The 23,515-nt window shown below is 41.4% G+C and overlaps 2 protein-coding genes across 4 annotated transcripts in view; one reads left to right on the forward strand and one right to left on the reverse strand.

Annotated features, from left to right (window-relative positions):
- Positions 1–3,746, forward strand: part of LOC147464406 (uncharacterized) — a 54,524-nt gene extending 50,778 nt beyond the window's left edge. For 2 of the 3 annotated variants that reach the window (XM_086514740.1, XM_086514755.1), the window contains exons 3-4: positions 2,238–2,339; positions 3,185–3,746. In XM_086514740.1, the coding sequence (XP_086370866.1) occupies positions 2,238–2,339; positions 3,185–3,615 (533 nt within the window). In that variant the 3' untranslated portion in view covers positions 3,616–3,746. The remainder of the gene's footprint in view (positions 1–2,237; positions 2,340–3,184) is intronic. The other variant, XM_086514745.1, reaches the window with a different exon arrangement.
- Positions 3,747–11,503: 7,757 nt separating this feature from the next.
- On the reverse strand, positions 11,504–14,940 carry LOC147464407 (U-box domain-containing protein 13-like). Its single transcript, XM_086514733.1, has 4 exons — positions 14,418–14,940; positions 13,605–13,721; positions 13,038–13,481; positions 11,504–12,918 (listed from the first exon to the last, which is right to left on the reverse strand). The coding sequence occupies exons 1-4, from the start codon at positions 14,694–14,696 to the stop codon at positions 11,860–11,862; spliced, it is 1,899 nt and encodes a 632-aa protein (XP_086370859.1). The 5' UTR covers positions 14,697–14,940; the 3' UTR covers positions 11,504–11,859.
- Positions 14,941–23,515: the final 8,575 nt, after the last annotated feature.

Raw genomic sequence — 23,515 nt, forward strand, 5'->3', positions numbered from 1 at the left:
ATAGGATTTGGTACAATCCGTGGCGTAGATGAGGAAGGGGGAGGGTCAAAAAAACCTCATGGTGGAGAAAACTCGTCTTCGCCACTCCCATGCTCACCGCCTCCATGCGAAGTATCCATTCCGCTTCGGGTGATGATCATCCACTGAAGTCGTGGGTTCTTAAGTTCACGAGGAATGTAAGGTGCAGCGGAAGTGAATGTTGAACTTTGCTCAAGATGAGTGCTCCGAACTGTGCTCAAGGGTTCCTTTTACTTACGGAAGGGAGAGCCTTACGTTCCTTTAGTGAGAGAGTGCAATGGACACAAACAAAGTGGTGAACACTGTGAATGAAGGTGCTGAGACTAAGAGATAGAGAGAGAAGAATACGACACCAGAATGTTGTCAAACCCTCCTCCGAAGGCCCACTCTCTATGGCGAGAGCGGTCTACTATTGATTGCACAAATCTCTACAATGCTTTGGACTTGTTGACGATGTCGACGACGATGAGGACGACGACGAGACAGGTTGAAATCTGAAAAGGCTAATGGATCTGCAAATCTTTATTTGCTAGATTTTGACTCTATGTCGGTGATGACGGTGATGACGACGATGCAACGACGATGCGCTAAAAACACAGATGCTGAAATCTGCGTTTTACGGGCTGAAACTGCAAACTTTGATGGATCTGACCGTGTGGCGAGGATCTGTTGCGGGAAGGTGAGATCTGTGAGGTTTAGGACTTGTTCTGCTGTGTCTAAATGCTGAAACTGAAAACGCTGGTGCTCGTGGGGGTTCCATCGCGGTGGATCTGCAAAACGGTGAGATGCCAGGCTGATGCAAAAACGCTAGGGCTGATTTTGTGTTGATCTGCAAAAACGCTATTGATCTGCTGGTGCAAACTGCCAACGCTAGGGCTGATTTATAATCTGTTGTTGCTAGGTTGCCGCAAATGCCAAAACGCTAGGTTGATGATGCAGAAAATGCTAGGTGTCCTGTGGGGGTCCTGCTGAGAAGGTGCCTGTTGAACACGCGGTTCCTGCTGCCTCTTCTATTAGAAAGTGCTAGCGCTAGGTTTTTTTATATACTTCCTTGCAAAATTGCCCTACCCAGTTTCCCAACAAAAGTCACTTAAAAATAATAAGTGAAAATTGGCTAAAATAGGGAAAATAGGTCTATGCACTGTAGAAATGCTCCTGATGGGTGCTGACTGTAATTTGATGATCATGCTATGTGCAACTAAAGGATATGCATCTACTCTTGGAGATGCACGGTCTGCGAACAGACTCACAAAGTGCCATATCACTTCCTAATCTAGACTGACTGAACCCTTGTCATGAAGTAGCTTGTCACACGTACACATAGGGTTAGATGTGCACGTGACACAAGTAGGCTCACAAAATTGCCAGTACTAATCCTCTTAGGATTCTAGACACTTCTATCTAGATATATGTACAGAATTGGCTTTGGAAGTCAATGAAGCATGTCCACATGGCACACAGAGTCATGTGCACGTGACATTTACTCAACAGCGCGCGCGCACACACACACACACTGGACAAGTGCCCCCAGCCCCTGCCTATACAGTAGATGAGAGCTGGATCGGGCAATGTCCACCGATAAACCGAACAATCCAGGAATATGGAAAATCTATGAAAATAAGATAAATGGATGTAGGACCTCAAAAACTGTGCAGTTGGACTAAAAGTGTGCAGCTAGGACCAGATGCAGCCTTAGTGCGTATGCAATGGGCGGCTAGCCGGGGCCACACACTAGCTGTACAAGCATGCCCTAGACAAACGTGAAGCACCAAAGTGGTGTAAACTCTAACAAAAGAAGTATTCTCTTTTCAGAGTGCTGTGAACTAACTCGTCTCTTGTGTTCTCGTTCAATTCAAATATGTTGTTTTTAGTCTGTTCGTTTTGGTGTTGCTCTATTTTACTCCCTCGTCAGCTGACTTGCCGTTTCAATTCAATTGACACAGCTGACAAATGCGAATACACGGCTCTAGGGCTAAGCTCTATTACCTATATGTGCCTTTTAAACAAAAACTTGTTAGAGGATATGATAGCTAACTAATGCACTACAAAACATGTTTTAATTCTATATGTAAATGAAGCCATATCCCTATTGGGGTGCAGAACACGGGGAAATTGAGTGTAACTGCCATCTTCCAACCACTCTCATTCATGTGTTTGTGTGCCTTTACTTCATGCAGAGAAACACTAGCTTGATGCATTCGTTGTGAATTTGCACACAGTTTGGGACAGTGCAATCGTGCTGAGCAAATATCTGGAAAGGTGGCCGTTGCTGGTAAATGGAAAGCGATGCATTGAGCTTGGAGCAGGCTGTGGCTTACCAGGTGACACTTTCATTCAGCATGCCTGTTATTTTTTGCTGACGTGTTGCCGTAGTTTAAGCTGCTTCCTGCTTCTGCACATATGCCGTTTATGTGCTGGTTCCTGGAAAATATCTTTGTGGTACACTGCTGCGGAATTGTGTGTGCAGGTCTATCCCTGCTAATGTAGTAGTTGAGAATTGAGGTTGCAGCAAATGGACTTGACTAGTTAAAGTTGCTCAACAGAAAATCAGTGAAACACGAGTAGACGTATTGTTAGAGTTTACACCATTCTACTGCTTTACCATGGTTTATGGCATGCTTGTACGGCTAGTGTGTCTCCGGAGATGGCCACCCTGGCACCCACTGCATATTGCATCTAGTGTGCATTTGGCCTGGCCACCCATTTATGTCTGGCCATGTGCACGCGTAGTTCCATGCAGCTGTAATACTACTCCCAGACACATAAATGAAACAAAAAATATGCAGGGCCATGGAGCACCTTCTCCCCAGATTGTGGATCTTGTATCTGGCACCCTCATTAGGGCTTGTGGTCATTGATAATTACGGCCGATCAGCCCCCTCTCCACTGCTCTGGCGTTTTCTTTCTGTCTCTGTGTCTGTCTGTCTGTCTCTCTCCTCTCACGCTTCCATACTTGCGCACTTTTACACATTTGTCGTGTTTGAACATTCACCACTTGAAGTGCAAGTTCTTGATGGTAATGAAGAAATCTCACCCTTCAGATTCTGCCCAATGACAAGCACAAAAAATGTGCCTGAAAACTTGCTCCCAATTTCACCTTCTTATGCAATCTTTTCAAGCAGATGCAAATGTGCTCACACACCTCCAATGCTGGCTTACGTTTTAGATTTTGCAGGGATAACAGCGGCATATTTAGGTGCTGCACACGTTTTGCTAACCGACTTATCAGAAAACCTCCCTCTGTTGAATCAGAATGTTTTAAAACACAATCTTGTGAACAAAGTTTCGGTGGCTAAGCTTGAATGGGGCCAGCAAGCTGATTTACACAATATCCAGACTTATGATGTGATTCTTGCTGCGGACATTATGTATGATGCTTCTCTGACTGCGGCACTTTTAACAACTGTCCGATGCATTGCATTAGCCTCGACACGTTTTTTTTTGGCTTATGGAAGAAACCGGCAAGCAGAGGAGACCTTCTTTGAACAGACCAAGCAGTGGTTTTCAGTTGAGAAGATTGACGCAGAAAAGCTGGATGATATTTATCAGTGTGTGGATGTAGATGTTTTTGTCATGCAAAAGAGGCGAGATTTGTAGGTGTAGATGTTTTTGCCATGCAACTGAGGCAAGATGTGTGGTTCAATGTCTGCTTGCTCTCTCTCTCTCTCTCTCTCTCTCTCTCTCTCTCTCTCTCTCTCTCAGACACACACACACACACACACACACACACGATATAATGCCATGTCTTGTTATATCTTGCTGATTGTGTTTTCATTTGTGTCAGCATACCATCAAATGTTTTTTAGAGGAACTCCTATCAAACTACTCTGGTTTTTGTAATTTTTCTGTCAATTTCTTTATAATGGTTGACATGACAAGCTATACACGTATCTCATAGCTGATGGGTGTCTAGAAGGTAGGAGTTGGATTTTGGTGTAAAGGCCGTATCAACTACATTAATGATTTGATGCTTTGTTAACATGTGCGCAGTGAATCATATGTACTTCATGGTCCTTGGGCAAAGATATGAGCATATCAGAGAAGTTTACATTGACATAGTACCTGAAGAGGAGGTTGAGGATTCAGGAGCAGAACATGTGGCAATGTATTCGTGTTGATGTATGATCATGTGTTTGTGCACGTGTGGTGTTGGTAGCATATGTTAGTACCTAGTTCTACACCCACTATTGGGCACTGATGACGTCAGTGGGGATGTTGTATTTAGTCAATAGTATGCATGATGAAGTTGATGGTTATATTGTCTTATGTGTGACTACCATGAGTCTGTACCTGCACTTTTCTTCATAGGTGAAATTGGGCTCTTCTTGGATTCATCTAGGTGTATATATAGATAGCTTATGCCATGGCATATCAGTAATGTGTATGTCTTTGGACCTAATTATACACTAATCATGAATTTTTTTGAGGTAATATTGGGTATGTGTGACATCTCATTTCTAGCATTCTCTTTACAAAAATTGACTATCACACTCTTGTTTAGCTTTTTAAGCCTAATTTTCTCGAGAGACATTTAGTACGCTTCTTTTGAGAACTCCGACCTGTGAGCAGGGCATATACTCCAGACTCACAAAACTAATGAAAGGATGTGGAGGTGGATATACTCTTTTTGGCTCTAATCTTCTCTTAAATTGATTGCATGTGTGCGTTCCTACTTTTTGGTGCGTGCAAATAGAAAGTGGAGGTAAAGAGTGGATCTTCCAAATTTCTTCCTCTTTTTTTTGCAATTTGTCACCATCTCTGCAAACTAAATTTATGTTCTGGGTATGTGGTGGTGTATGGAATTTGAAAGGAACTTGGACTACATTGCGTTGATGAATGTTAAATTGGGTGAAAGTCCCAATTAAGGACAATCAAATGTTCCCCTATAGATCTCTTGCATTAGTGACAATTTTCAAGCTGTCGAGTGAAATAACTTATATGAGTCGCCTAATCAAGCCTTGCATTCGGTAAAGATAAATCTCGTTGCTGGCAATGTTCTATACACAAAGTAATTGAACAATTTCAAGATTTGCATGTGATTAAAAGAAAAGGGGGTGTAAAGCATCCTTTAGTGTTCGGCATAGGGACAAGAAGGCTTGAAATCCTGCCCGTCCCTTGCAAGTGGAAGGCTCTACTTTGGGCATGACAATGGTTTTGGCTGAAAGTACTTTCATGCTTGGGGTGTAAGTATTCTATTTTTAGAACCATCCTGCTATTTGGCCTTGACTCTTGGTTTTGAGGTGGCTGTAATGGCAATCCTTACTCTCGTGTTCCTAAATTGGTGTCACCCTTAGTATTTGTTCAAGTCTTGTTTGAGCTGCAATGTGTGAGGAGTATTTCTCTGTCAATCCCATGTTTACTCCACTTCTTCCATGATTGAGCGATGCATGAATGTAGCTTGATATGAGGACTTATTTCAATGAAATTTTGAGAAGTTTTATATTGTCAAAGTGCCTTTCAAAAAAATAAGACCGGAATGAGTGTTGCAAAGTATGTGTGCAATCACAATACTAGTTCTTGTATATCCAAAATTTTGACGGATAGAAGTGTGTTGTTTCTCTTTTGAGCTTATAAATATGGAGGTAATATTCTTTAGTGAGGTAATGCCCTAACTAGTGAAAGGATGTAGTATGTAGAGTCCCCCCCCCCCCCCCCCCCCCCCTTTTTTGTGTATGTTTAATGTAAGTTGGTTCCTTGGAGTGTAAGTTGTGGTTGTGTTGGAGATTCATGAGAATTTACTCTTCAAGCACGTCAAAATTCGTGCTGGAGATTCATGACAACTTGCTCTTCCTGCGTGGCAAAATTTGTCACTAATTAGCATTCTTTCTCTGACATTATGCTTCCGTCTCGCGTTTTTCATCTCTAGCAAAGAGAGGCCTCATACTACATTGCATGAAAGGAAGCATAGAGTGGAAAGAAAACAAGTTACATATACATGTGCTCTGAATTAAACTACTAGCTTCAACATCGTTTTAGTAGTTGCTGGAGGATTTCCCTCTTGCTTCATACATCTTTGTTGCAAGGCCATTGGCTTGGTGCAGCCTCTATTAAGACCCGTGAGTACCATAACATCCAAGCACAAACTTTAAAAACAAAATGGGTGATAGTTCTTTATCCTAGTCTTCAGCATAGGTGTACATATCTTTACCTTCAATGCTTAGGTATAAGGTTTTTTTTTTTTTCCTTACAAGGACTTGCTCGCTTGGTGGAGTTTGATGAGATTATGTTCATAAAACCTGGAAATTATTTGCAATCTTTTGTTTGAAAAGAATTCATTGATGTATGAGTGCTGAATTAGAAGCCCTTACATGTAATGAGCTTACATTCCTCTTTTTGCTGTTGTAACGAGCTACTTATTGTATGCTTGAGAAATTCCATCTTAAGGTAGTAGATAGGAAATCTATTTTCATGTTATTGATTTGCTATTAGTGAAATTCAATTATTGCAGAGAGTGTGTAATAATGATGTGTACATTGATTTCTAATTTGGCTAATTTAACTATATTCTATCTAATGCTAGGCCTTATGGGGAGTGACGGTATCTGCTACAAGTTGTTGCATAGGTAATGGTGTTTGTATATTCTCCCTACATTCATATTAAGGAGGCTATTTTTGGTGTGAAAAAAATGGCATCACTTTGTGCTTGATTGTTAATTGAGCTTTGGTTGTGTGACATGTATCCATTTGATATGTTGTCCATTCTCGAAAGTGTTAAATTGAAACATGCCACTGGACCATTGGCAAGTCCATCTTAATGGCATGGTTGCTAGAATCATACACGCCTTTAGCTATATTTGGGTGTGTCTACCACATTAAATTCACGACACACAGTATATGAATTCTCATGACAATTTACAATTGAATATACATCCACATCTGACTCTATGATGTATACCATGATAGCATCATTTGATAAAAAGCAATGGCTCATAAGAGCGTAGTCCATTGGAGAAGTTGCTGCTTCTCCTAGTTAGGCGAGAGAGTCCCGCTATTACTTGCCACCATCCAAAAAAGAAAAGTGAGAACTTGGCTTGTCCTTGATGGGAAGATAGGTGTTGATACCAAACGTTGGTTGTTATCCTTGTCATACCAACAAAGAGTTAGCAAACCACCTATCCTACAAACAAAGAAACTGTAATATAGCCTGCCAAAATTTTAGCAAAGTTTTGTTCCAAAAAAACCAGCTCTCTTCATCAGAGACCTCACATGAGAATTTATATCACACAAAACCATACATCATGTAAATCTCAACCATGTTGAGCTTAACAAACCTCATGTCTTTCTGGAGATACCAAACGATATCAAAGTATAAATTAAGTCTCAACAAGGTTAAATGTGCATAACCCCTTATCTCTTTAAAGTATGATTTGAAATCAAATAGGGACACTTTTAAATGTATAAATTGGATGTCAACAACCATGGAGAAACTGTTAGGACAATGTTTCAAGACAAGACTCTTTTATCTATGTACCTTATATTCTCATGAGATAGAATCTAGTTCTCTTAGTCTGGTCGTGAAAATATTAAAACAGGTTCGTTAGTTCTGTAAATATCATGTTTTAGTATAATAAGTCCTATAAAAAAAAAAGCACTATTTGATTATGTAATATAGATTTTAACAATTGTTTCTAAAACCACAATTCTACTCCACAAGCTTACCTAAAGTTAGGCCAATAATATGAAGCTTATTCAATTTCTAATAATTTTATGGATCAAATATCATGAACAACTTATAAAACCTTGTTATTCATACTTTGGCTATAAATGATCTCAAACATGGTCCTTGATTTTTGGAATTTGTGAATGCTTGTATCCATTGTAAACTTCATGGGAAGTGACTTGCCATCAATAGGGCTGCATGTAGATTGCCGACTTGGAGCTTTCTTTTACTACCTTTGTGAAGGAGCGTCAACTTTGTGAAAGTGACTTCCAAGGGGAGGGAGAGGCAATACTCTCCAGCCGCTGTGTGTGTGTGTGTGTGTGTGTGTGTGTGTGTGAGAGAGAGAGAGAGAGAGAGAGAGAGACTCCTCTCATGTGCACTTTAGATAGGATAAGGGTTCTCAAAATAGAAGGCTTTGGGATCATGCACTTGCATGTGTATACGTGTGTTGCGCAAGTTTGGTACCGTTCCACGCTTTTGCCCTCTTTACTACTACCAAAACTACCAACTTGATCAAGGAGAGAGAGAGAGAGAGAGAGAGAGAGAGAGAGAGCACACTCTCTCTTCATTGATTCCCGTACTTCCAATGTTTGCATTGGTTTAACAAAGTAACAATATGCCACTTTTCATGCAGTCCACTGCTTTTGTCCATTGTATTTTTTATTTTATTTTTTTAATTGTGCATAATGAGCATGCAACTCAATGCATGAGGTGTAGGACATAGATTAAATGGTATCCATCCTTTAAACCCATATACTTTTGATCATATTATGAGTAATCTCCTGAATTTCCCTAAAAAAATTTAAACTAATAACCGTCCAAAGTGTCAACTAGTACTAGCGAGTGAGACAAAGTCATCATTATTTCCATTGAAGATGTTCTTATATAGGTATACATATGTGTGCATGCGTTTGTGAGATATACCTGGATGAAAATATGCACATGGTAGTCAATGCCTCGCATGTAGGTAGATTTTAATAATGTAGTACTCATCAATGAATCTTTACATCATGATATCTATGTTTAATCAGAGCAGGTAGAAAGTTGGAAAGTTGTATTTTAAAGTTAGTTAAACGATTGTTATGAGAATGTGTGTGCGTAGCTGTTTTTACTTAAATAATAAGACATAAATGAACTTTAGCATTCAAAAGACAACTGAATTTATAGAAAAGACAATGCTTAGTACAAAAACAACTCTTTTAGAATTATCTTTGTACATGGCTTATGAGAATGAAACCTCATTCTAGTATACAATGATAGTGACTCATTAAAGAAGTACTTCCCAAGTAGTAGGAGCAAGTGTAATCATGGATAAACATTTGCTTTAAGCCAAAAAAATTCTAAGAAAAGGTAGAGTCCTCACTTGCATCCATCCAAACAAAACAATAGATATGTTAGCCTTGGATGTTTTACAAATGTCAATGGACTATATCAATTGTTATCCATGTCCAACTTACAACTTTTTAAACTTAAAACCACTATCCAAAGTGTTCATGTATTCTAGTTCTTTGGTTATTTTGTAAAAAAGATTTATAAAAGTACTTATAAGTATGGTTTCTATATATCCCCATTTTTTATTAGATAGATAATAGCTTACATATCATTCTCATTAAAAGGTCACCACCCCTTTTGTCGCCATCGCCATCCCCTACTCCTACTTCTGTTGCGACTGGTTTCATTCTTCCCTCTTGCCATTGCACGCCACATGCATCCATTCTCCCCTTTGACCATCGCACGCCACCTGCACCTGCACCCCCTACCCGCTAACCTGAAATCTAAAGGATCTTGCAAGATTCGTATCAATAGGCATTTTTTAAAATCATTAGCGCATATTACTATATTACTAATCGGTCTAAGTTCACTTGATTAGATGGAATCTAACAAGATGCCAATATTGCTCCCCCCCCCCCCCCCCCAAAATCGGCGGCCCCCTTTTTTATTGCCACATGACAGAGGAAATCACAATTCGGCTCCTCTTCTCGTCCTCTCTTCGCATGGCCGGCAAGGGGGAGAGAGGCGTCACACTACCTCACGACAGAGAGGATCGGATTCTCTCTTCCTCAACCTTCCCCTACATTTTTTTATAGCTGATCTCTTCCATTCACTCTCTTTATGTGCTTCAGTCACATTCCCTTGATCATGTTCCACCCTCTCCGTCATTTCAGGCCTCTGCTACTGCGAATGTATCACCATCACCACCATATTTGTGAGATCACCATATTGATCAAATTCAATGTCAGTGGAGAGTCCCTCACGACGTTGTACATGCTTGAGAATATCCATTCTTCCTCTTCCTTGCCGGCCGCCTTCTCCTTCACGCCCGCCTGCACCTCCTTCATGTTCAAAGCAAAAATACACACACACACAATTTGGCACATGCGACAGATTTTTTGCCTCGGGCTCATAGCAATGAGACAAGAGAGAAGAAGAGAATTTTAATGGCGTAGGAAACTATCCCAAGAGACCTTAAAGATCTATCCGGGAGAGAGAGAGAGAGAGAGAGAGAGAGAGAGAGAGAGAGAGAGAGACCCTCATGTGCACGCGCCTACACACCTACAACAATGAGAAAGACGTAGACCAAGACCCAATCTCTTCACACGTGTGGAAAGAGGGGTTCTAAATGCTTACTCATATGGACGTGTTGAGTATGAAGGTGTCCTTGACGTTTTCAGAGATGATCTAAAACTCATCTGTATGCATAACATCAAGAAGTATGAGGGAGGAATGTTTCTCTACTTGTGATAAATTGGATGCAAATAATGTGGTGAGGAAGTATGGAAAAGGATACCAAAGATGTGATTGAAAATTATGATGTCAAATCAAGCGCAAATAGTGATATGGACTCGTGTATGGTTTGTGGGAATATGTACATGATAGATGAGATGATCTACATTGTTTTCAGCCCTCATATATGTGCTTGTTTTGAATGCAAATGAAGGAGGGGTGCATCAGGGGAGCCAAAGCATGTAAATGGAACAGTTGGAAACGTTCAATGGCTTGTTGGGGAGGCAATATGCGATGTGTTCTTGTCTTGTAAACTGATGTGCGTCACCCCAAAAGAGTTTTAGATATGATTTCTTATGCTTTACATGCACATAAATCCAACATTTAGCAAGTGTGCAATGTACATGAAAACAATAACAAAAAAGATCTTTTCTCATTTTTTTCCTATCATGAATGAGCTTCCGTTTTTTCTATCGAGGGGTGGAGATTGCAACACCTCGCACATGAGGCACCATGGTTGAACACTTTTCTGATGCGGCAAGTTCAACTTGCTGGTTGCGAAATTGATGAGGAAAGCTTGTACCATGGTACAGCATCGTAAGCAACTTGCATTCAAAAATCGGTGCTTTCTCGGTGGATACTCCCATAGTTCTCCTATCACGATAGTATCTCCTGTGCTAAGGGTGGTAGTCATGGTCAAATAAGGCATACGATTAGCATGTACAGCTAGAAGAGAGCTGGTGCCCCTATGCAGTGAAAACCACACTAATGAAACGATCGACAATACCATTTGAGCTCAACAGCGAGAATGGTGAGGACCAACTGGAGTTACTCTTGATCATTTGTGACACACTGACTTTTAAAATACCCAAAAAGAAAGCCACGAGCTGATGAGATCTCCTTCAGGGCCACGCCAGTCAGATAAAATGCTGATATTTAATCTGATGACTACTTGGCCAATACCCAACAGTTCATTGTGGTAAGCATATTTCACATCGACCTATTAGAGTCCGTCTATCACAAATATCGCCTATTCTGCTGGTGCTAGTGTGTCGTGCGGAATTTAGATTGAGAGAGAGAGAGAGAGAGAGAGAGAGAGAGAGAGATGCAAACATCACCAATCATACCAACAATCGGATATTTCCAGAGAACATGCAACTTGAAACTGCAGCTGGCAATTTCAAACCAGCAGCAACAAATCTCATGTTTAGGAAAACAAACTATACAAATCAAGTAATAAAAGTGGGGTTCCTTTGAACCATCCACAAGGCAACACACAAAACCACTACCTCTTACCACAACACTCCACCAAAACCACCTGAAATTGATTCCCTCAGCTCGAAAAGACTAGCAGCCTTTTACATAGCTTACTCAGACTCGACGGAGAGAGTTTAGTAAAAGGGACTTCTCTCAATATGGGTACAACCAAACACAACTCATGGGCAGCTTGTGTTCAATTTACCCCTGTTTGTGCAGAAGCTCTAAAAGGCTGGTCGCCTTTCGTTTGGCTCTCGCTGTTCCAGAAACTGTAAGCTCCACAAGAGGCCCTTCAGCTCCAAGCTGACAAGCTCTCACTAGATGACTTGGGTCACTGTTGCTTAACGCAAGAAGGATAGCAGCTGCATTCTCCTTATTGCGTGGTGAGCTATCCTTTATAAGCTCTACCAGAGCTGGCACAGCACCAGCATTACCAATTGCAGCCCTTCCTTCTTGATGCGTTGCAAGAATTGCTAGGATTGCCAACGCCTCATCCATCATCCCTGCACTCGGGTCTGTTAGCAGTCTCATTAGTGGGTCGACTGCTCCAGCTCTGACTGCTCTCGGCTTGTTTCCTTGGTATATGGAAAGGTTAAATAATGCTGTTGCAGCATCTTTTCTTCCTCTGGAATTACCAGTCCGGAGCAAGTCAACAAGTGCAGGAATAGCTCCTGATGCTCCAATTGTCATCTTGTTTTCATCTATAACAGATAGACTGAAAAGGGTGGCAGCAGCATTTTCCCTCGACTCCATACTTCCATGTCTCAATACTTCAACGATCGCAGGAATTGCACTAGCTTGCACTATTGCTCCTTTATTGCCCTCATGGATTGACAAATTCAGAAGGGCAGTGACTGCATGTTCCTGGGCTCGAGAATCTTGAGTAGAAAGAAGACTCACTAAGTGTGGGATGGCACCAGCCTCAGCAATGCAAATTCTGTTCTCATTATTTTGTTTGGCAAGTGACCTGAGCTCTCCAGCTGCGGCTCTTTGGAGATCTATTTGTCCACTGCGGAGATGCTCAATGAGCACATCAACAGCACCTCTATCTTTTGACACCACATCTGTACCACCAGGTTTACCAGCTCCACTTACCCATGCCTTTCTGGGAATTTCTATCCCATTAGCCTCACACCATTGCTCTATAAGGCTGCGGAGTACATAGTTAGGTGTCAAAACTGTGTGAGCAAGAACTAGCCTTGTTTTGGGACAGGTTCTATGTCCTTCCAGCCATCTCTCAATGCTGGCTCTCTCATAAGTCTGCAAGACGACAAAGAATAATTAGAACCAGAGAAAACCAACTGTGCTTGATTAAGACAAGCATAGGCGCACTTGACAAACAAAATCTCTCACAATAAGGGAAAAGAACAACTACTAACTTGTCCAGTTGCAACAATGACCGGATCCTTCATCAACTCGAGGGAGATAGGACATCGGAAATCGTTGGGTACGATTGGAGAGCCAGGCTTTTCAACAGAAGCCACTGCAGACAATGAGAGCTTCTCGAGGTCAACAGCATCTGCCTCTGTACATTCAAGATCTGTAAGACCTTTCAACCTTCTAAGCAAAACAGACATCTGCTCAAGAGTCTCATCAACTTCTGGACCCCTCTCTTTGATTAACCGTTGCAAAGCACGGGCCTCAGCCTTCAATTCTGAAATCGTTTTGAGCTGGATTTTGTCAGCCAACCTCTGTAATACAGCTGTGTCAAAAATCCGGTCATCTGTCTGTGACATCACCAACATAACATCCACAAAGAGCTCTACATCTTGGCTGTCTGCTCTGCCTTTGGCTCTTTTGATCTGAGCGTGAACAAGCTCCACCTACAATAACCATGAGCTCATATATAAGGACAACCGTACAACAGTTTGCATGGACTAGAGAGTTCAATAAAGGCTGCCAGTAAAAAAACACATCGAGATGCTTGCAGATCAGCCGCTAATTACCTGTTCTCGTACTTCATCGGATACATCAAGACAGTCCCAAGGCATACCATCAAAAGCTTTGTCCATATCTTCAGTCACTGCATAAAACCTGTTTGCTACGGCTTCACTCTCTAAAACCTATTCAAGCAAACAACATTTCTCATAAATAATAGATACGCTGGACAAGTGAAGCTAAAAAGTTTCAGAGACAGGTAAGAACATTGATATCCACGGCCAAGAACCATGCTTGTTATGCAAACACATGCACACATTCTCTGGAGTGTTTGATGCTCATTCACTAACATATGAAAACTTCCAAGTAACACACAGATACACATCAACTATTGTATAAATAGATGTAACAAAAAATAAACTATCTATACTTATGGCAAGTTAATAAACAGGTTAGTGTCTCCCTCTATGCGTGGCCATGGCATACTCGCATCCACTGTCAAGATAAGTGCTTGAAATTCAAATGATTGCTGTTTACTATGTGTAATCAACCCACAGCCCCACTCTTTCAACAGATATTAGTGCCTGGACTCAAAAAATAACTCCCGCTACGCAATGAAAAGCTAAGCTTTCTGGCAAGCTGGCGAACTGAACTTCCGGCTCTTACAATGCAAAAATGAGCAACGTTTCGATAAATGCAGGAACAAATTAAAGCATGCCAGACAAGGCTTGATGCCTACAGACGATCAGTAAAACAGTTACATCAGGTTCGACATCCAACAAAACATGAAACCCCACAAAAGGAAAGGGACAAAAACTTACTTAACAAGGATACTGCTTCGAAGAGAAAAACAAGAAATGCATTTCCATGATGGTACTCACCAGATAAATCTTGCTCCCATCACGACAAAACTGAAGAAGCTGCTTGGCCGCCTGTAATGCCTTTTCTAAAAGAGAGAAGGCGGGAAGTGCAGCTTCAGGAATAGATGTATGTGCATCTTTCACTTCCTCAAAGAGCGGCAGCATCAGCTTGACTCTACGGACAAGGTTCTGGCATTCACGCTTATGAGTTCGTCTGAAGTCAGTTATCAATGTGATTTCATTCACCGTCTTTATTAAGGACCTTAAAACCCGAGCTCCCTCCCCACCTTCACCGTCCATCTCGGCCACTTTGAATGTCAGTAAGTGCTACCCCAAGCCCCTCCTGGCATGCACTTTTTCCAAGACCACTTGATGAAATGGGAAATGCAAACACGCAGGACCTGGTAACCTTGTAGGAGATGGCCAAGCTCGAGCTGTTTGAGCTTGAAAATTGTCGGAACTAGCTCAGGCGACTTTGATCTAGAGCAAGGCGAGGAGATGTGAAGGTCCTTGCACAGTTGAAGGAATCACGAGCCCGGATTAAAAGCGGAGGCGCAAGGAAGGAGCACAGTACCTTGGTGGTCGATCTAGGGTGAGGAAGATGGGAGGGACGGCCGAGCGGATGGCTTTTGCTGTCGAGCTCGAAGCTTTGTCTGTGTACTTGGCGGAGTAAAAATGAGAGTCGAGATCAAAAAGGTTACCTTGATGGCAATGGCTAATAAGCGCAGCAGAAGGCTGTGACCGAGCCTCGAGGACGAAACCTTGCAGAGGGCAGGCAGGGAGACACGATGCGTTGTCTGTGTGTACTAGTTCGAAACGGCTATGGATGCGGAGAAAGAGAGAGAGAGAGAGAGAGAGAGAGAGAGGAAGAAGAAGAGAGAGCGCTTGGCTATGGAGCTAGAGAGAGAAGGGGGCTAGTTTTAGTGGATGTGTCAGACAGCACTGCTTTTAAACTATATCTTTCCTTGTGACCGGCTTGGCGCCCCCTTGGCTGCACACGGGGACCTATCCAATGGGCCTGCCCCACGTGGAAAGAACCCATATTCCTCTTGTTTCTTTTATATAGGTTCAAGGACCTTTATAACGTGTGTGTGTGTGTGTGTGTCACTGTGGAGAAATGCGGGTCACCTTATATATAAGATGTCATATGTGTGCGTGTCGTGTGAGTGTACCTATGCGCTTTTGTAACTTTTGTAGGTTGGACCTCACCATGGGCATGAAATCATGTGGTAAACACCTTGCAACGGAGTGTTGACGGTGTGAGCTTTTGTACTTGTGTGTGTGTGTGTGTGTGCGCGCGCGTGCGCACTATCTTGCCAATGGCTCAAGAGTTAAGGCGACGGTGCGGATGCACAAACGAACACGATGAGCCCACAATCGTTCAAGTTCACTTGAGTTCGATTCTTATTGATAGACAAAGAGCTATTCATCACGTCATAAAGACCTTGTCTGTGGCTATGTTTGTGTGCACGGGGGCCTAAGATGCTAACTTGTCCATGTTTGTCTTTGCAGTGCTATGTGTGTGCGCCTAACATTGCCTAGCAAAGGCCCTGTATGTGGCTATGTTTGTGTGCACGGAGGCCTAAGACGCTAACATTGTCCATGTTTCTCTTTGTGGTGCTATCTGTGCGCGCCTAACATTGCCTAGCAACTTAGCAGGCGTGAGAGACTATGTGTGTGTGCGAACGCGCGAACACATGTGTAGGCTATCTAAGCTTGAAATAGTAGTATAGTACCAACACCTCTGTGAGCTTTTGAGTTAACTTTTGCGTAGGATTGGCACTCTTCTAGGAAGTTGTTGGGTTGGCAGGGGTCTTCTTTTTGGGGCACTTTGGAGTCGTTGCAAATTGCACATACCTATCATACGTGCAAAATGGCACCTTTTGCAAATTCACTCATATGCATTGAGAATCTCATAGAATCGAATTCTTGTCAAAATAACCAAATTAAGCTATCAACGTGATTCCTTTTGGATAATGTAATACAATATTTTTATGCAAGGATCACTCAACAACAGGCAGCCCAATCTGTTTTGGCATGCTAAAGCATGCTTAGAAGAGAATAGAGATAGCCGGACATACTTTCATGGAATGCTCACATATCCCCTGTATCGCTAGGCCTAGAAATGAAAGATTTCAATCATAATCACATTGAAATTTGATTTCTAAGGTCACAATTTGGACAACGCGAGTATGTGGGTACGATATTTTAAAAAAAACTTGTGTAGATGCTTTCCTCTTTTACTCTATTCTCTCAATTTTAGTCGGGGACTCAACTCTGTGTGTGTGTGCGTGCGTGTGTCATAATGTCAATAGGTCAAGCCCTTTGTGTGTGCGTGAGGCTGGGCCAAGGGAAGAGGCAAGAGAGCCAAAGGGCACAAATCTCTCTCTCTCTCTCTCTCTCTCTCTCTCTTCCTTCCCCCCCCCCCCAACGCCCCATATCTCCCTCGATAAGCTGTTTTTTTCAAATGTTAGGGGAAGGCCTTGGGAAGTGCAAAAGATTCAGTCGAGGGTTGTTGTAGGAGAGGGTGCAGAAAATGATTATTAGTCGGGGGTTGTTAAAGAAAGTTGTTGTGAGGGGAGGGGTCCTATAAGAGAGAAGGGTGGGGTGATGTGGGGACGAGGCGCGTGGGGAGTGGGGTACTATCTAAGCGAATCTTACTACTCAATGATTGTTTTAAAGTGTAGCAAGTATATAAACTAGCTATATAGAAATTATAAATCACGCCAAATAGCTTTGTTTTTCATAATCCCCGCTTGTTCGTGTAAAAAACGAATAGCTTCGTTTTTTCATCATCCCTGCTTGTCTAAATAGTTTGCCCTTAAATATCGAGGTTGAAAATGGTTTTCTATGAGTGAGTTTGTGTGTCCCTATAATATTCAATGGGCTATGTGAGTTGCTCTCTTTTGGCCTAACCCAAGGGGGTAATGCCTTAATGATGCCTTCACTTTTTGCTAACAAAAATGGGAAGGTAATTTTAAAAAAATTGAACAGTTTTTCGATTGGTTGGTAGAAATAAAAGGCACTCATTACAAACACAAGTAAATCTATTCACATCCCATTAACTAAATGTGTAACCAAATATGGCTATAACATTGATTGTAGCGTAATTAAAGTAACAATAGTGAGCATTTCCTTCAGAGAATTCTTAAAGAGCATAAGGAGAGTACTTGATTAAAGGTAGCAAAATGAACATTATACCTAGTTAGCTTGGCATGAACAATACTTGTAAAAGAGAGAGAGAATTAGAGAAATTGACAACATTTAAAGACCGAATTTACTTGGAGCCAGTCCCCCCTCCAAAAGGCTTTTGTATTATACATTCTCCCTTGAAGAGAGACTTGGTACAATACATACTCTGTGTTCCTTGAGACCTTGTTGATGCCATGAAGATGGTAAGCTTCATGCACCAATATTATGCATGTAACTAACTTGCAAAAGCATTAACTTGTCCCCGGCCTCAATCCCAAGACTTCAAAACACCTTCAAAGGTGGAGAGAGCTAGCAGGAAGTGAGGGAAGGGAAGAGGAAGAAGAAGTAGCGTACGAAAAAGAAGTACTTTCCTCACCATAGATTACTCTTGGAGCTTAGCCTAGCATAGTAATATAGGTGGTAGAGAGGATGAGCATGCCATTGAAGCTTGGCTCTTGGTTGGATTTGTATTTTATAGCCAGGAGGTGTTGGTGTAGGCTCTCTACTTCTCTACCTTGGAGAAGGAGATGGAGTTCTTGCTGAACACAATGAGAGAATGCGTGAGTGTGATAATGAGCCAAAATGAGAGCCCTAGCCTTGCCTAGGTCGACCCCTCTCTCTCTCTCTCTTTACTCTAGCTTGATCCCTATTGTCCCTTGCCAAGCTTGGCCAATCACAAACTATGGTCATTTCAAGTAGTAGGGTAGCATTTGGACAAGTGTCCTTCTTTCCCCCTTAGAGAGAGAGAGAGAGAGAGAGAGAGAGAGAGAGAGAGAGCTTAATTATTTACATGCATCTAAATTCTCATTGGACCTCCTAAAAGGCCATCCAATAGGATTCAGGCACACCATGAGGGCAACATGGGTAGGGGCTTTACATGTGTCCATATTGCCTCGTGAGTCTTGGGCTTGCCTTGAGTATGTGTGTGTGTGTGTGTGTGTGTGTGTGTGTGTGTGTGTGTGTGTGTGTGTCCATAATTGGAAACAAGAGTCGCCAGGATTGGCAAGAAGCACTTAAAGCTCGATAGCAAGGCTATATTGGCAAGCCTATAGGTGTTGAGGATTGCAAGACGGCGGCATGAATGACCATTACATTGCAAGACAAATTGGATTAACAAGAAGTGCAAGGCATTTTGGCACCGATTCAAATAACACCATGCTCATCAAGTTCATGCAAAAGCTATGACAAGTAAAGGGCATCTCACAAAAGCATGCAAGGCATGCTTAAATTGAACCAAGCTAGTATCAAAAGGCAAGTCGAGGCGAGTACTTCAGAAGGTAAGCAGTAGCTTTCTTTTTGTTTGATAAATTTTGTTGCATACCAATATGTGGTACAATTTGACAAGGTCTATAATCTTTGAATGCTTGACAAGGTCAACTTTGTTTTGCTATGACATTGTAAATTGGCAAGAGTATCTGTTAGCTATGAGCACCAGACCTCCATGCATAATTATGTGAAGCAAGGCTTCCCTTTTGGCATTTCATCGTGGTTTCCAAAGTTAGGAATCTGCCATTAGCATAAAACTTGGGGAAACTTGTAAGATGTCTACAGATTTTTACAGCACACGAGGACGTATATGATACGTACGTTAACTCACTCAAGCAGTACATACGGCTATGAGCCAGATTCGAGCGAATTACCAAAAACTTGGCCACAAGTGGGCAACAAGGTTAGTAACTTTCAAGTTGTGCTTGTTTATTCTCAACTGTGCAAACCAAAGTGCTTTGCCAGATTTCATGTGAAGTAAGGCTTCTCTTATGTGCCAAGGTATTATCGATTGACTTCAGATCAACAATAATGGCACGTATCTTTGGCACTACGTGGATATAAGCTCACAGTTTATGCAACATTGCACTCTGAGGTATCCATGCCAGTGTAATTGTGCAAGGCACGTATACGAGAGGCTCACATGGTTGAGATTGTCATTGAAGCCATTGGCTTATCATTCTATTTTTTGATATGTATGCATGGTGTGCTAGTATGATGGATGTACAACACCCCATCATTGTATATGTTTCTGCTAGAGCACTAGCTACTCTGTCAAGGAAGATCTCAATTATGGATGTTTTAAAATATTTTCTTTTTAATGTTTATTCACATGCAAAGTGCCATACTTAAGTCACTCTGGTACAGTCATGACCATGTACATATACACTAGGTGGGTCCAGATGTGAATTATGATACCTTTCTCTATGAGAGTGTGGTACAAGTGCACTGTTGTACACTTATACGATAAGCTACCACACAGCCATTGTTTGCACAGAGGCATATGCAGGGGGCATTCAATACAGTAGAATACGGGATTTTCCTTAGCCCAGCATTCTCTCTCTCTCTCTCTCTCTCTCTCTCTCTCTCTCTCTCTCTCTCTCTCTCTCTCCTTTCTAATTCTTTATTAGAAAGGTGAAATTAGGCATGATTTTACTAAAATATTTATATGTTGATATGGTAACATGAAGGGCTAAGAGCCATCCATTCTTTAAGGGCTAAGAGTCCCCTATTTTGGAACGCCTAAGAGCCATCTATTTGTAATCCATCAGTGATTGCTTTGAAAATCGAACAATTATATCCAATTGAGTACCCATCGATTTTAATAGACAAGCAAGATTCTTGCCGTTACTAATTTTTTGGCTGTTATTTTAGCACTACACACTTTGAGTGTGAAGATCAAGTTGAGTTTTTGAACATTGAAACAAGGGCTTATCTCTACCAAGGTGTATACATGAAGCCAACATTTTTGACACCACGGCTATTCACAAAGACCCAAAATTATGGATTTTTGGGTCTAGAAAAGATCCAATTGTGAATACGATTCCAACTTGAGTGGATCTCCTATTTCATCTACAACACTAAGAGTATCTATACGAGTATAATTTTGAAGTAACACCCAACTCGTGATTACCAAATCACTTATAAAGTGATGATGGTGAATTTTTGGAACCTTCACTCTTGCACTTTCAAGGAAAGAAACCCACAAGTTGCCAAGGGGTACTGGACAATTTCAACTTTCAAAGTTGACTCTTTATTACTATTGGCTGCTAGTTGAGTAGTTTCCCTGTAAAGTCTAACCAAGGGGTTTGATAATGTAGAGATTAACCAAGGGGTTTGGATTGCAAAGGCAACACCAGGGTTACATGTGTAATACTACTTGAATTTCACTGATTTTCAAATAGTGTTCCTAGGCCTTTGCAGGCGGGAACTTTGGGGCAATTTCCTTTGACTACAGGTAAGTGAACACTATGTTCAATCTCCAGGTACGCATATGATTTGGTTTATTTCCTTTTTTGCATATGCTTTGCTTGACTTTTTTCAAGTTGGATGAATAAGCTTGAATGCTTCATCCATTTCTTCTCTTCAGAGAGATGCCAAGGTCATGTAAGAGCCAAGAAATTTGGGTTGTAGTGTCCAAAATAATTTTTTGCATTACGCAGTTATGGACCCACTTGTAGGGTTTAATTTGGCACATGTTGTCACATGGGATACAACATGGTCTAGGAACTCAAGGAGTTCGGTTTAGCCAGTGTGGAGCATGGATAATGAGGGTCCCTCTCATGCATGTCGCATGCATGTTTATAGTTACTTCCACACCCAAGTACATCTCGTACTTGAAGGATGTTCTTTTTTCATACATCCTTACCTGAGACATATTCCACATGTGGAGGATATGAGTCTCTGGGTCTGACACTGGAATGCTTCTTCAATTATGTGCCGCGACGATGTCCCTAGGTGCTGATCGAATCTGTTTTCTAGACTATTTTTAACACGTCATATCAAGAACAATTTTAGTGGCAAAAAATTGTTGGATACTGAGTACGACTTGTTAAGGCTACAAGTGTGCTAAACAACATTAACGAATGGTTGTTTGAACAATTTTTTGAACATTAACGGATGGTTGTTTGAACAATTTTTTGAACATTAACGGATGGTTGTTTGAACAATTGAACCATACTATAAGGTAAACATCAATCATTTCTAGGTACAAACAATGAAACCTTTTCAATAACAACTCATAGCCTTGCTATATGCAACAGAAAGTATTTAGTTTCTTTCATAACTATTTACACTACTCTTTAATGTGTGCTAGGATCATCACATTCGCCGTATTGGCAAGTAAGATAATGGATATGGAGGTTCGGAATTTTTTGTGCTAAATGCATGCACACTAGGTGTTATGGGCCCTAGTGTTTAGCAAAGGCTGGTTTGGAGCGCCATGCATATTCATCACAGTAGTTGATTATGAAGCATTTTGCACTCTATGTGCAGTATCTCTATGAGATTGTCTGTAAATCGTGGAGAAACATGCCTCAATACTGTCAGTATCCAAAGAGGATAGGCAGATTACAAAGTGTAATCTTTTGCTAAAGGATATGCGAAGTGAGTACATTAGCACCAAACAATTTTAATTAGAAAGCATTTTTTGCGACTAGGTTTAGTCTCTTCATATATAATTCAGGTTCTCAACCTTGAGCAATGGTTATGGTGGGGTTGCTTACTCGTACAAGAAGATGACAAGTCAAGGATTTAAACTTGGCTGATGAGTTACGTCAGCAAGTTACTTTCATGGAAAGTGAAAAGAGGTACTCTCTTGGGTACATCTTTGTTGTGATCACTCGTTTAGCATGCTTGTGTGCGTTCTGAATGGAGTATAGACACTAGGTTGGATAGGAGCCAGTAACACAAGATGGTTGCAAATGGACAACAATGTGAAAAATCAAGATGTTACTCTTGGTTTCATTGAACCTCCTACTAAAGCGTGTTCTGGTCAAGCGAACAGCTGAATCCATGACGGATTCCACTATGGAAAACATTAACATATCACCCCTCTTGTTTTCGAGGAAAAAAAGGCTTCTCCAAGGGGGGAGTAATGTCATGCCAAGGGTAGGACCGAGCAGGGCCAAGGGCGAGGATGTACATACAGCCAAGGGGGTCCCTATGTTTAGCAGACCAAGGGCCTATATAGGGCATGGCTGGGTGGTGATGAGCATGCTCCAGTCCCCTCTCTCTTACACTAGATGAGTGTCAGCCTTCTCATACCAAGCACGAGGAGATTGCTTCAACCCATACAAAGCTTTCTTACATTTGCAAACTTTATCTTCCTTCCCTTTAATGACAAAACCGCGAGGTGTGTTACATAAACTTCCTCAAATATGTCACCGTTCAAGAAAGCACTAACAATGTTTGACTTATGTACATCCCAACCAAAATGAGCTGCCAATGCACATAGAAAATTCACAATAGTCATACGACAAGTGGGAGCAAAAGTCTCTTCATAATCTATGCCTTTTTGCTGTGCATAACCCTTTGCAACAAGTCAAGCCTTATAGCGATCAATCTCACCATCTTGCTTGCGTTTCAACTTGTAAACCCACTTTGTACCAATGACCTTTTTGCCATGAGGAAAATCACATAAAGTTCATGTGTCATTTTCCATAAGTGCATCATATTTTGATTGCATGGCAGCCATCCAATTTTTTGAACAATGTGCTTCATCAAAAGATAGAGGTTCCTCAACATCACATAAGCTAGACATAACCAAAGCATAGCAATCTGATGCATGGGATGCATGGAGAGAACCTAAACAAGTATGACTAGACAAAGGTGCATCCAATTCACTATCATGAAAAGTATGCACCAGTCCTTTTGGCATACCTCTAGCCTATTCATTCTCAGCCCTTTTCTCATCAAGTACATCATGTATATGTGCATCAGTAATAGGCTCGTCTGTAACATTTTCAGAAACCCCCATAGTCTGTACATTTGCCTCATTGGAATTTACATTTGAACTTCCACCATTGAAAAGAGGAAACAAAGTGTCATAAATGTCTTGTGAGCTTACATTATTGTCTCTAGTACATGACAATAAGGGATGAACATAATCTTCCACAAACACAACATCTTGTGAGACAAAGATACACTTTGTTTGCAGATGA

This window comes from Adiantum capillus-veneris, chromosome 1, assembly GCF_014529385.1.
Source record: "Adiantum capillus-veneris isolate H3 chromosome 1, ASM1452938v2, whole genome shotgun sequence".
NCBI lineage: Eukaryota > Viridiplantae > Streptophyta > Polypodiopsida > Polypodiales > Pteridaceae > Adiantum > Adiantum capillus-veneris.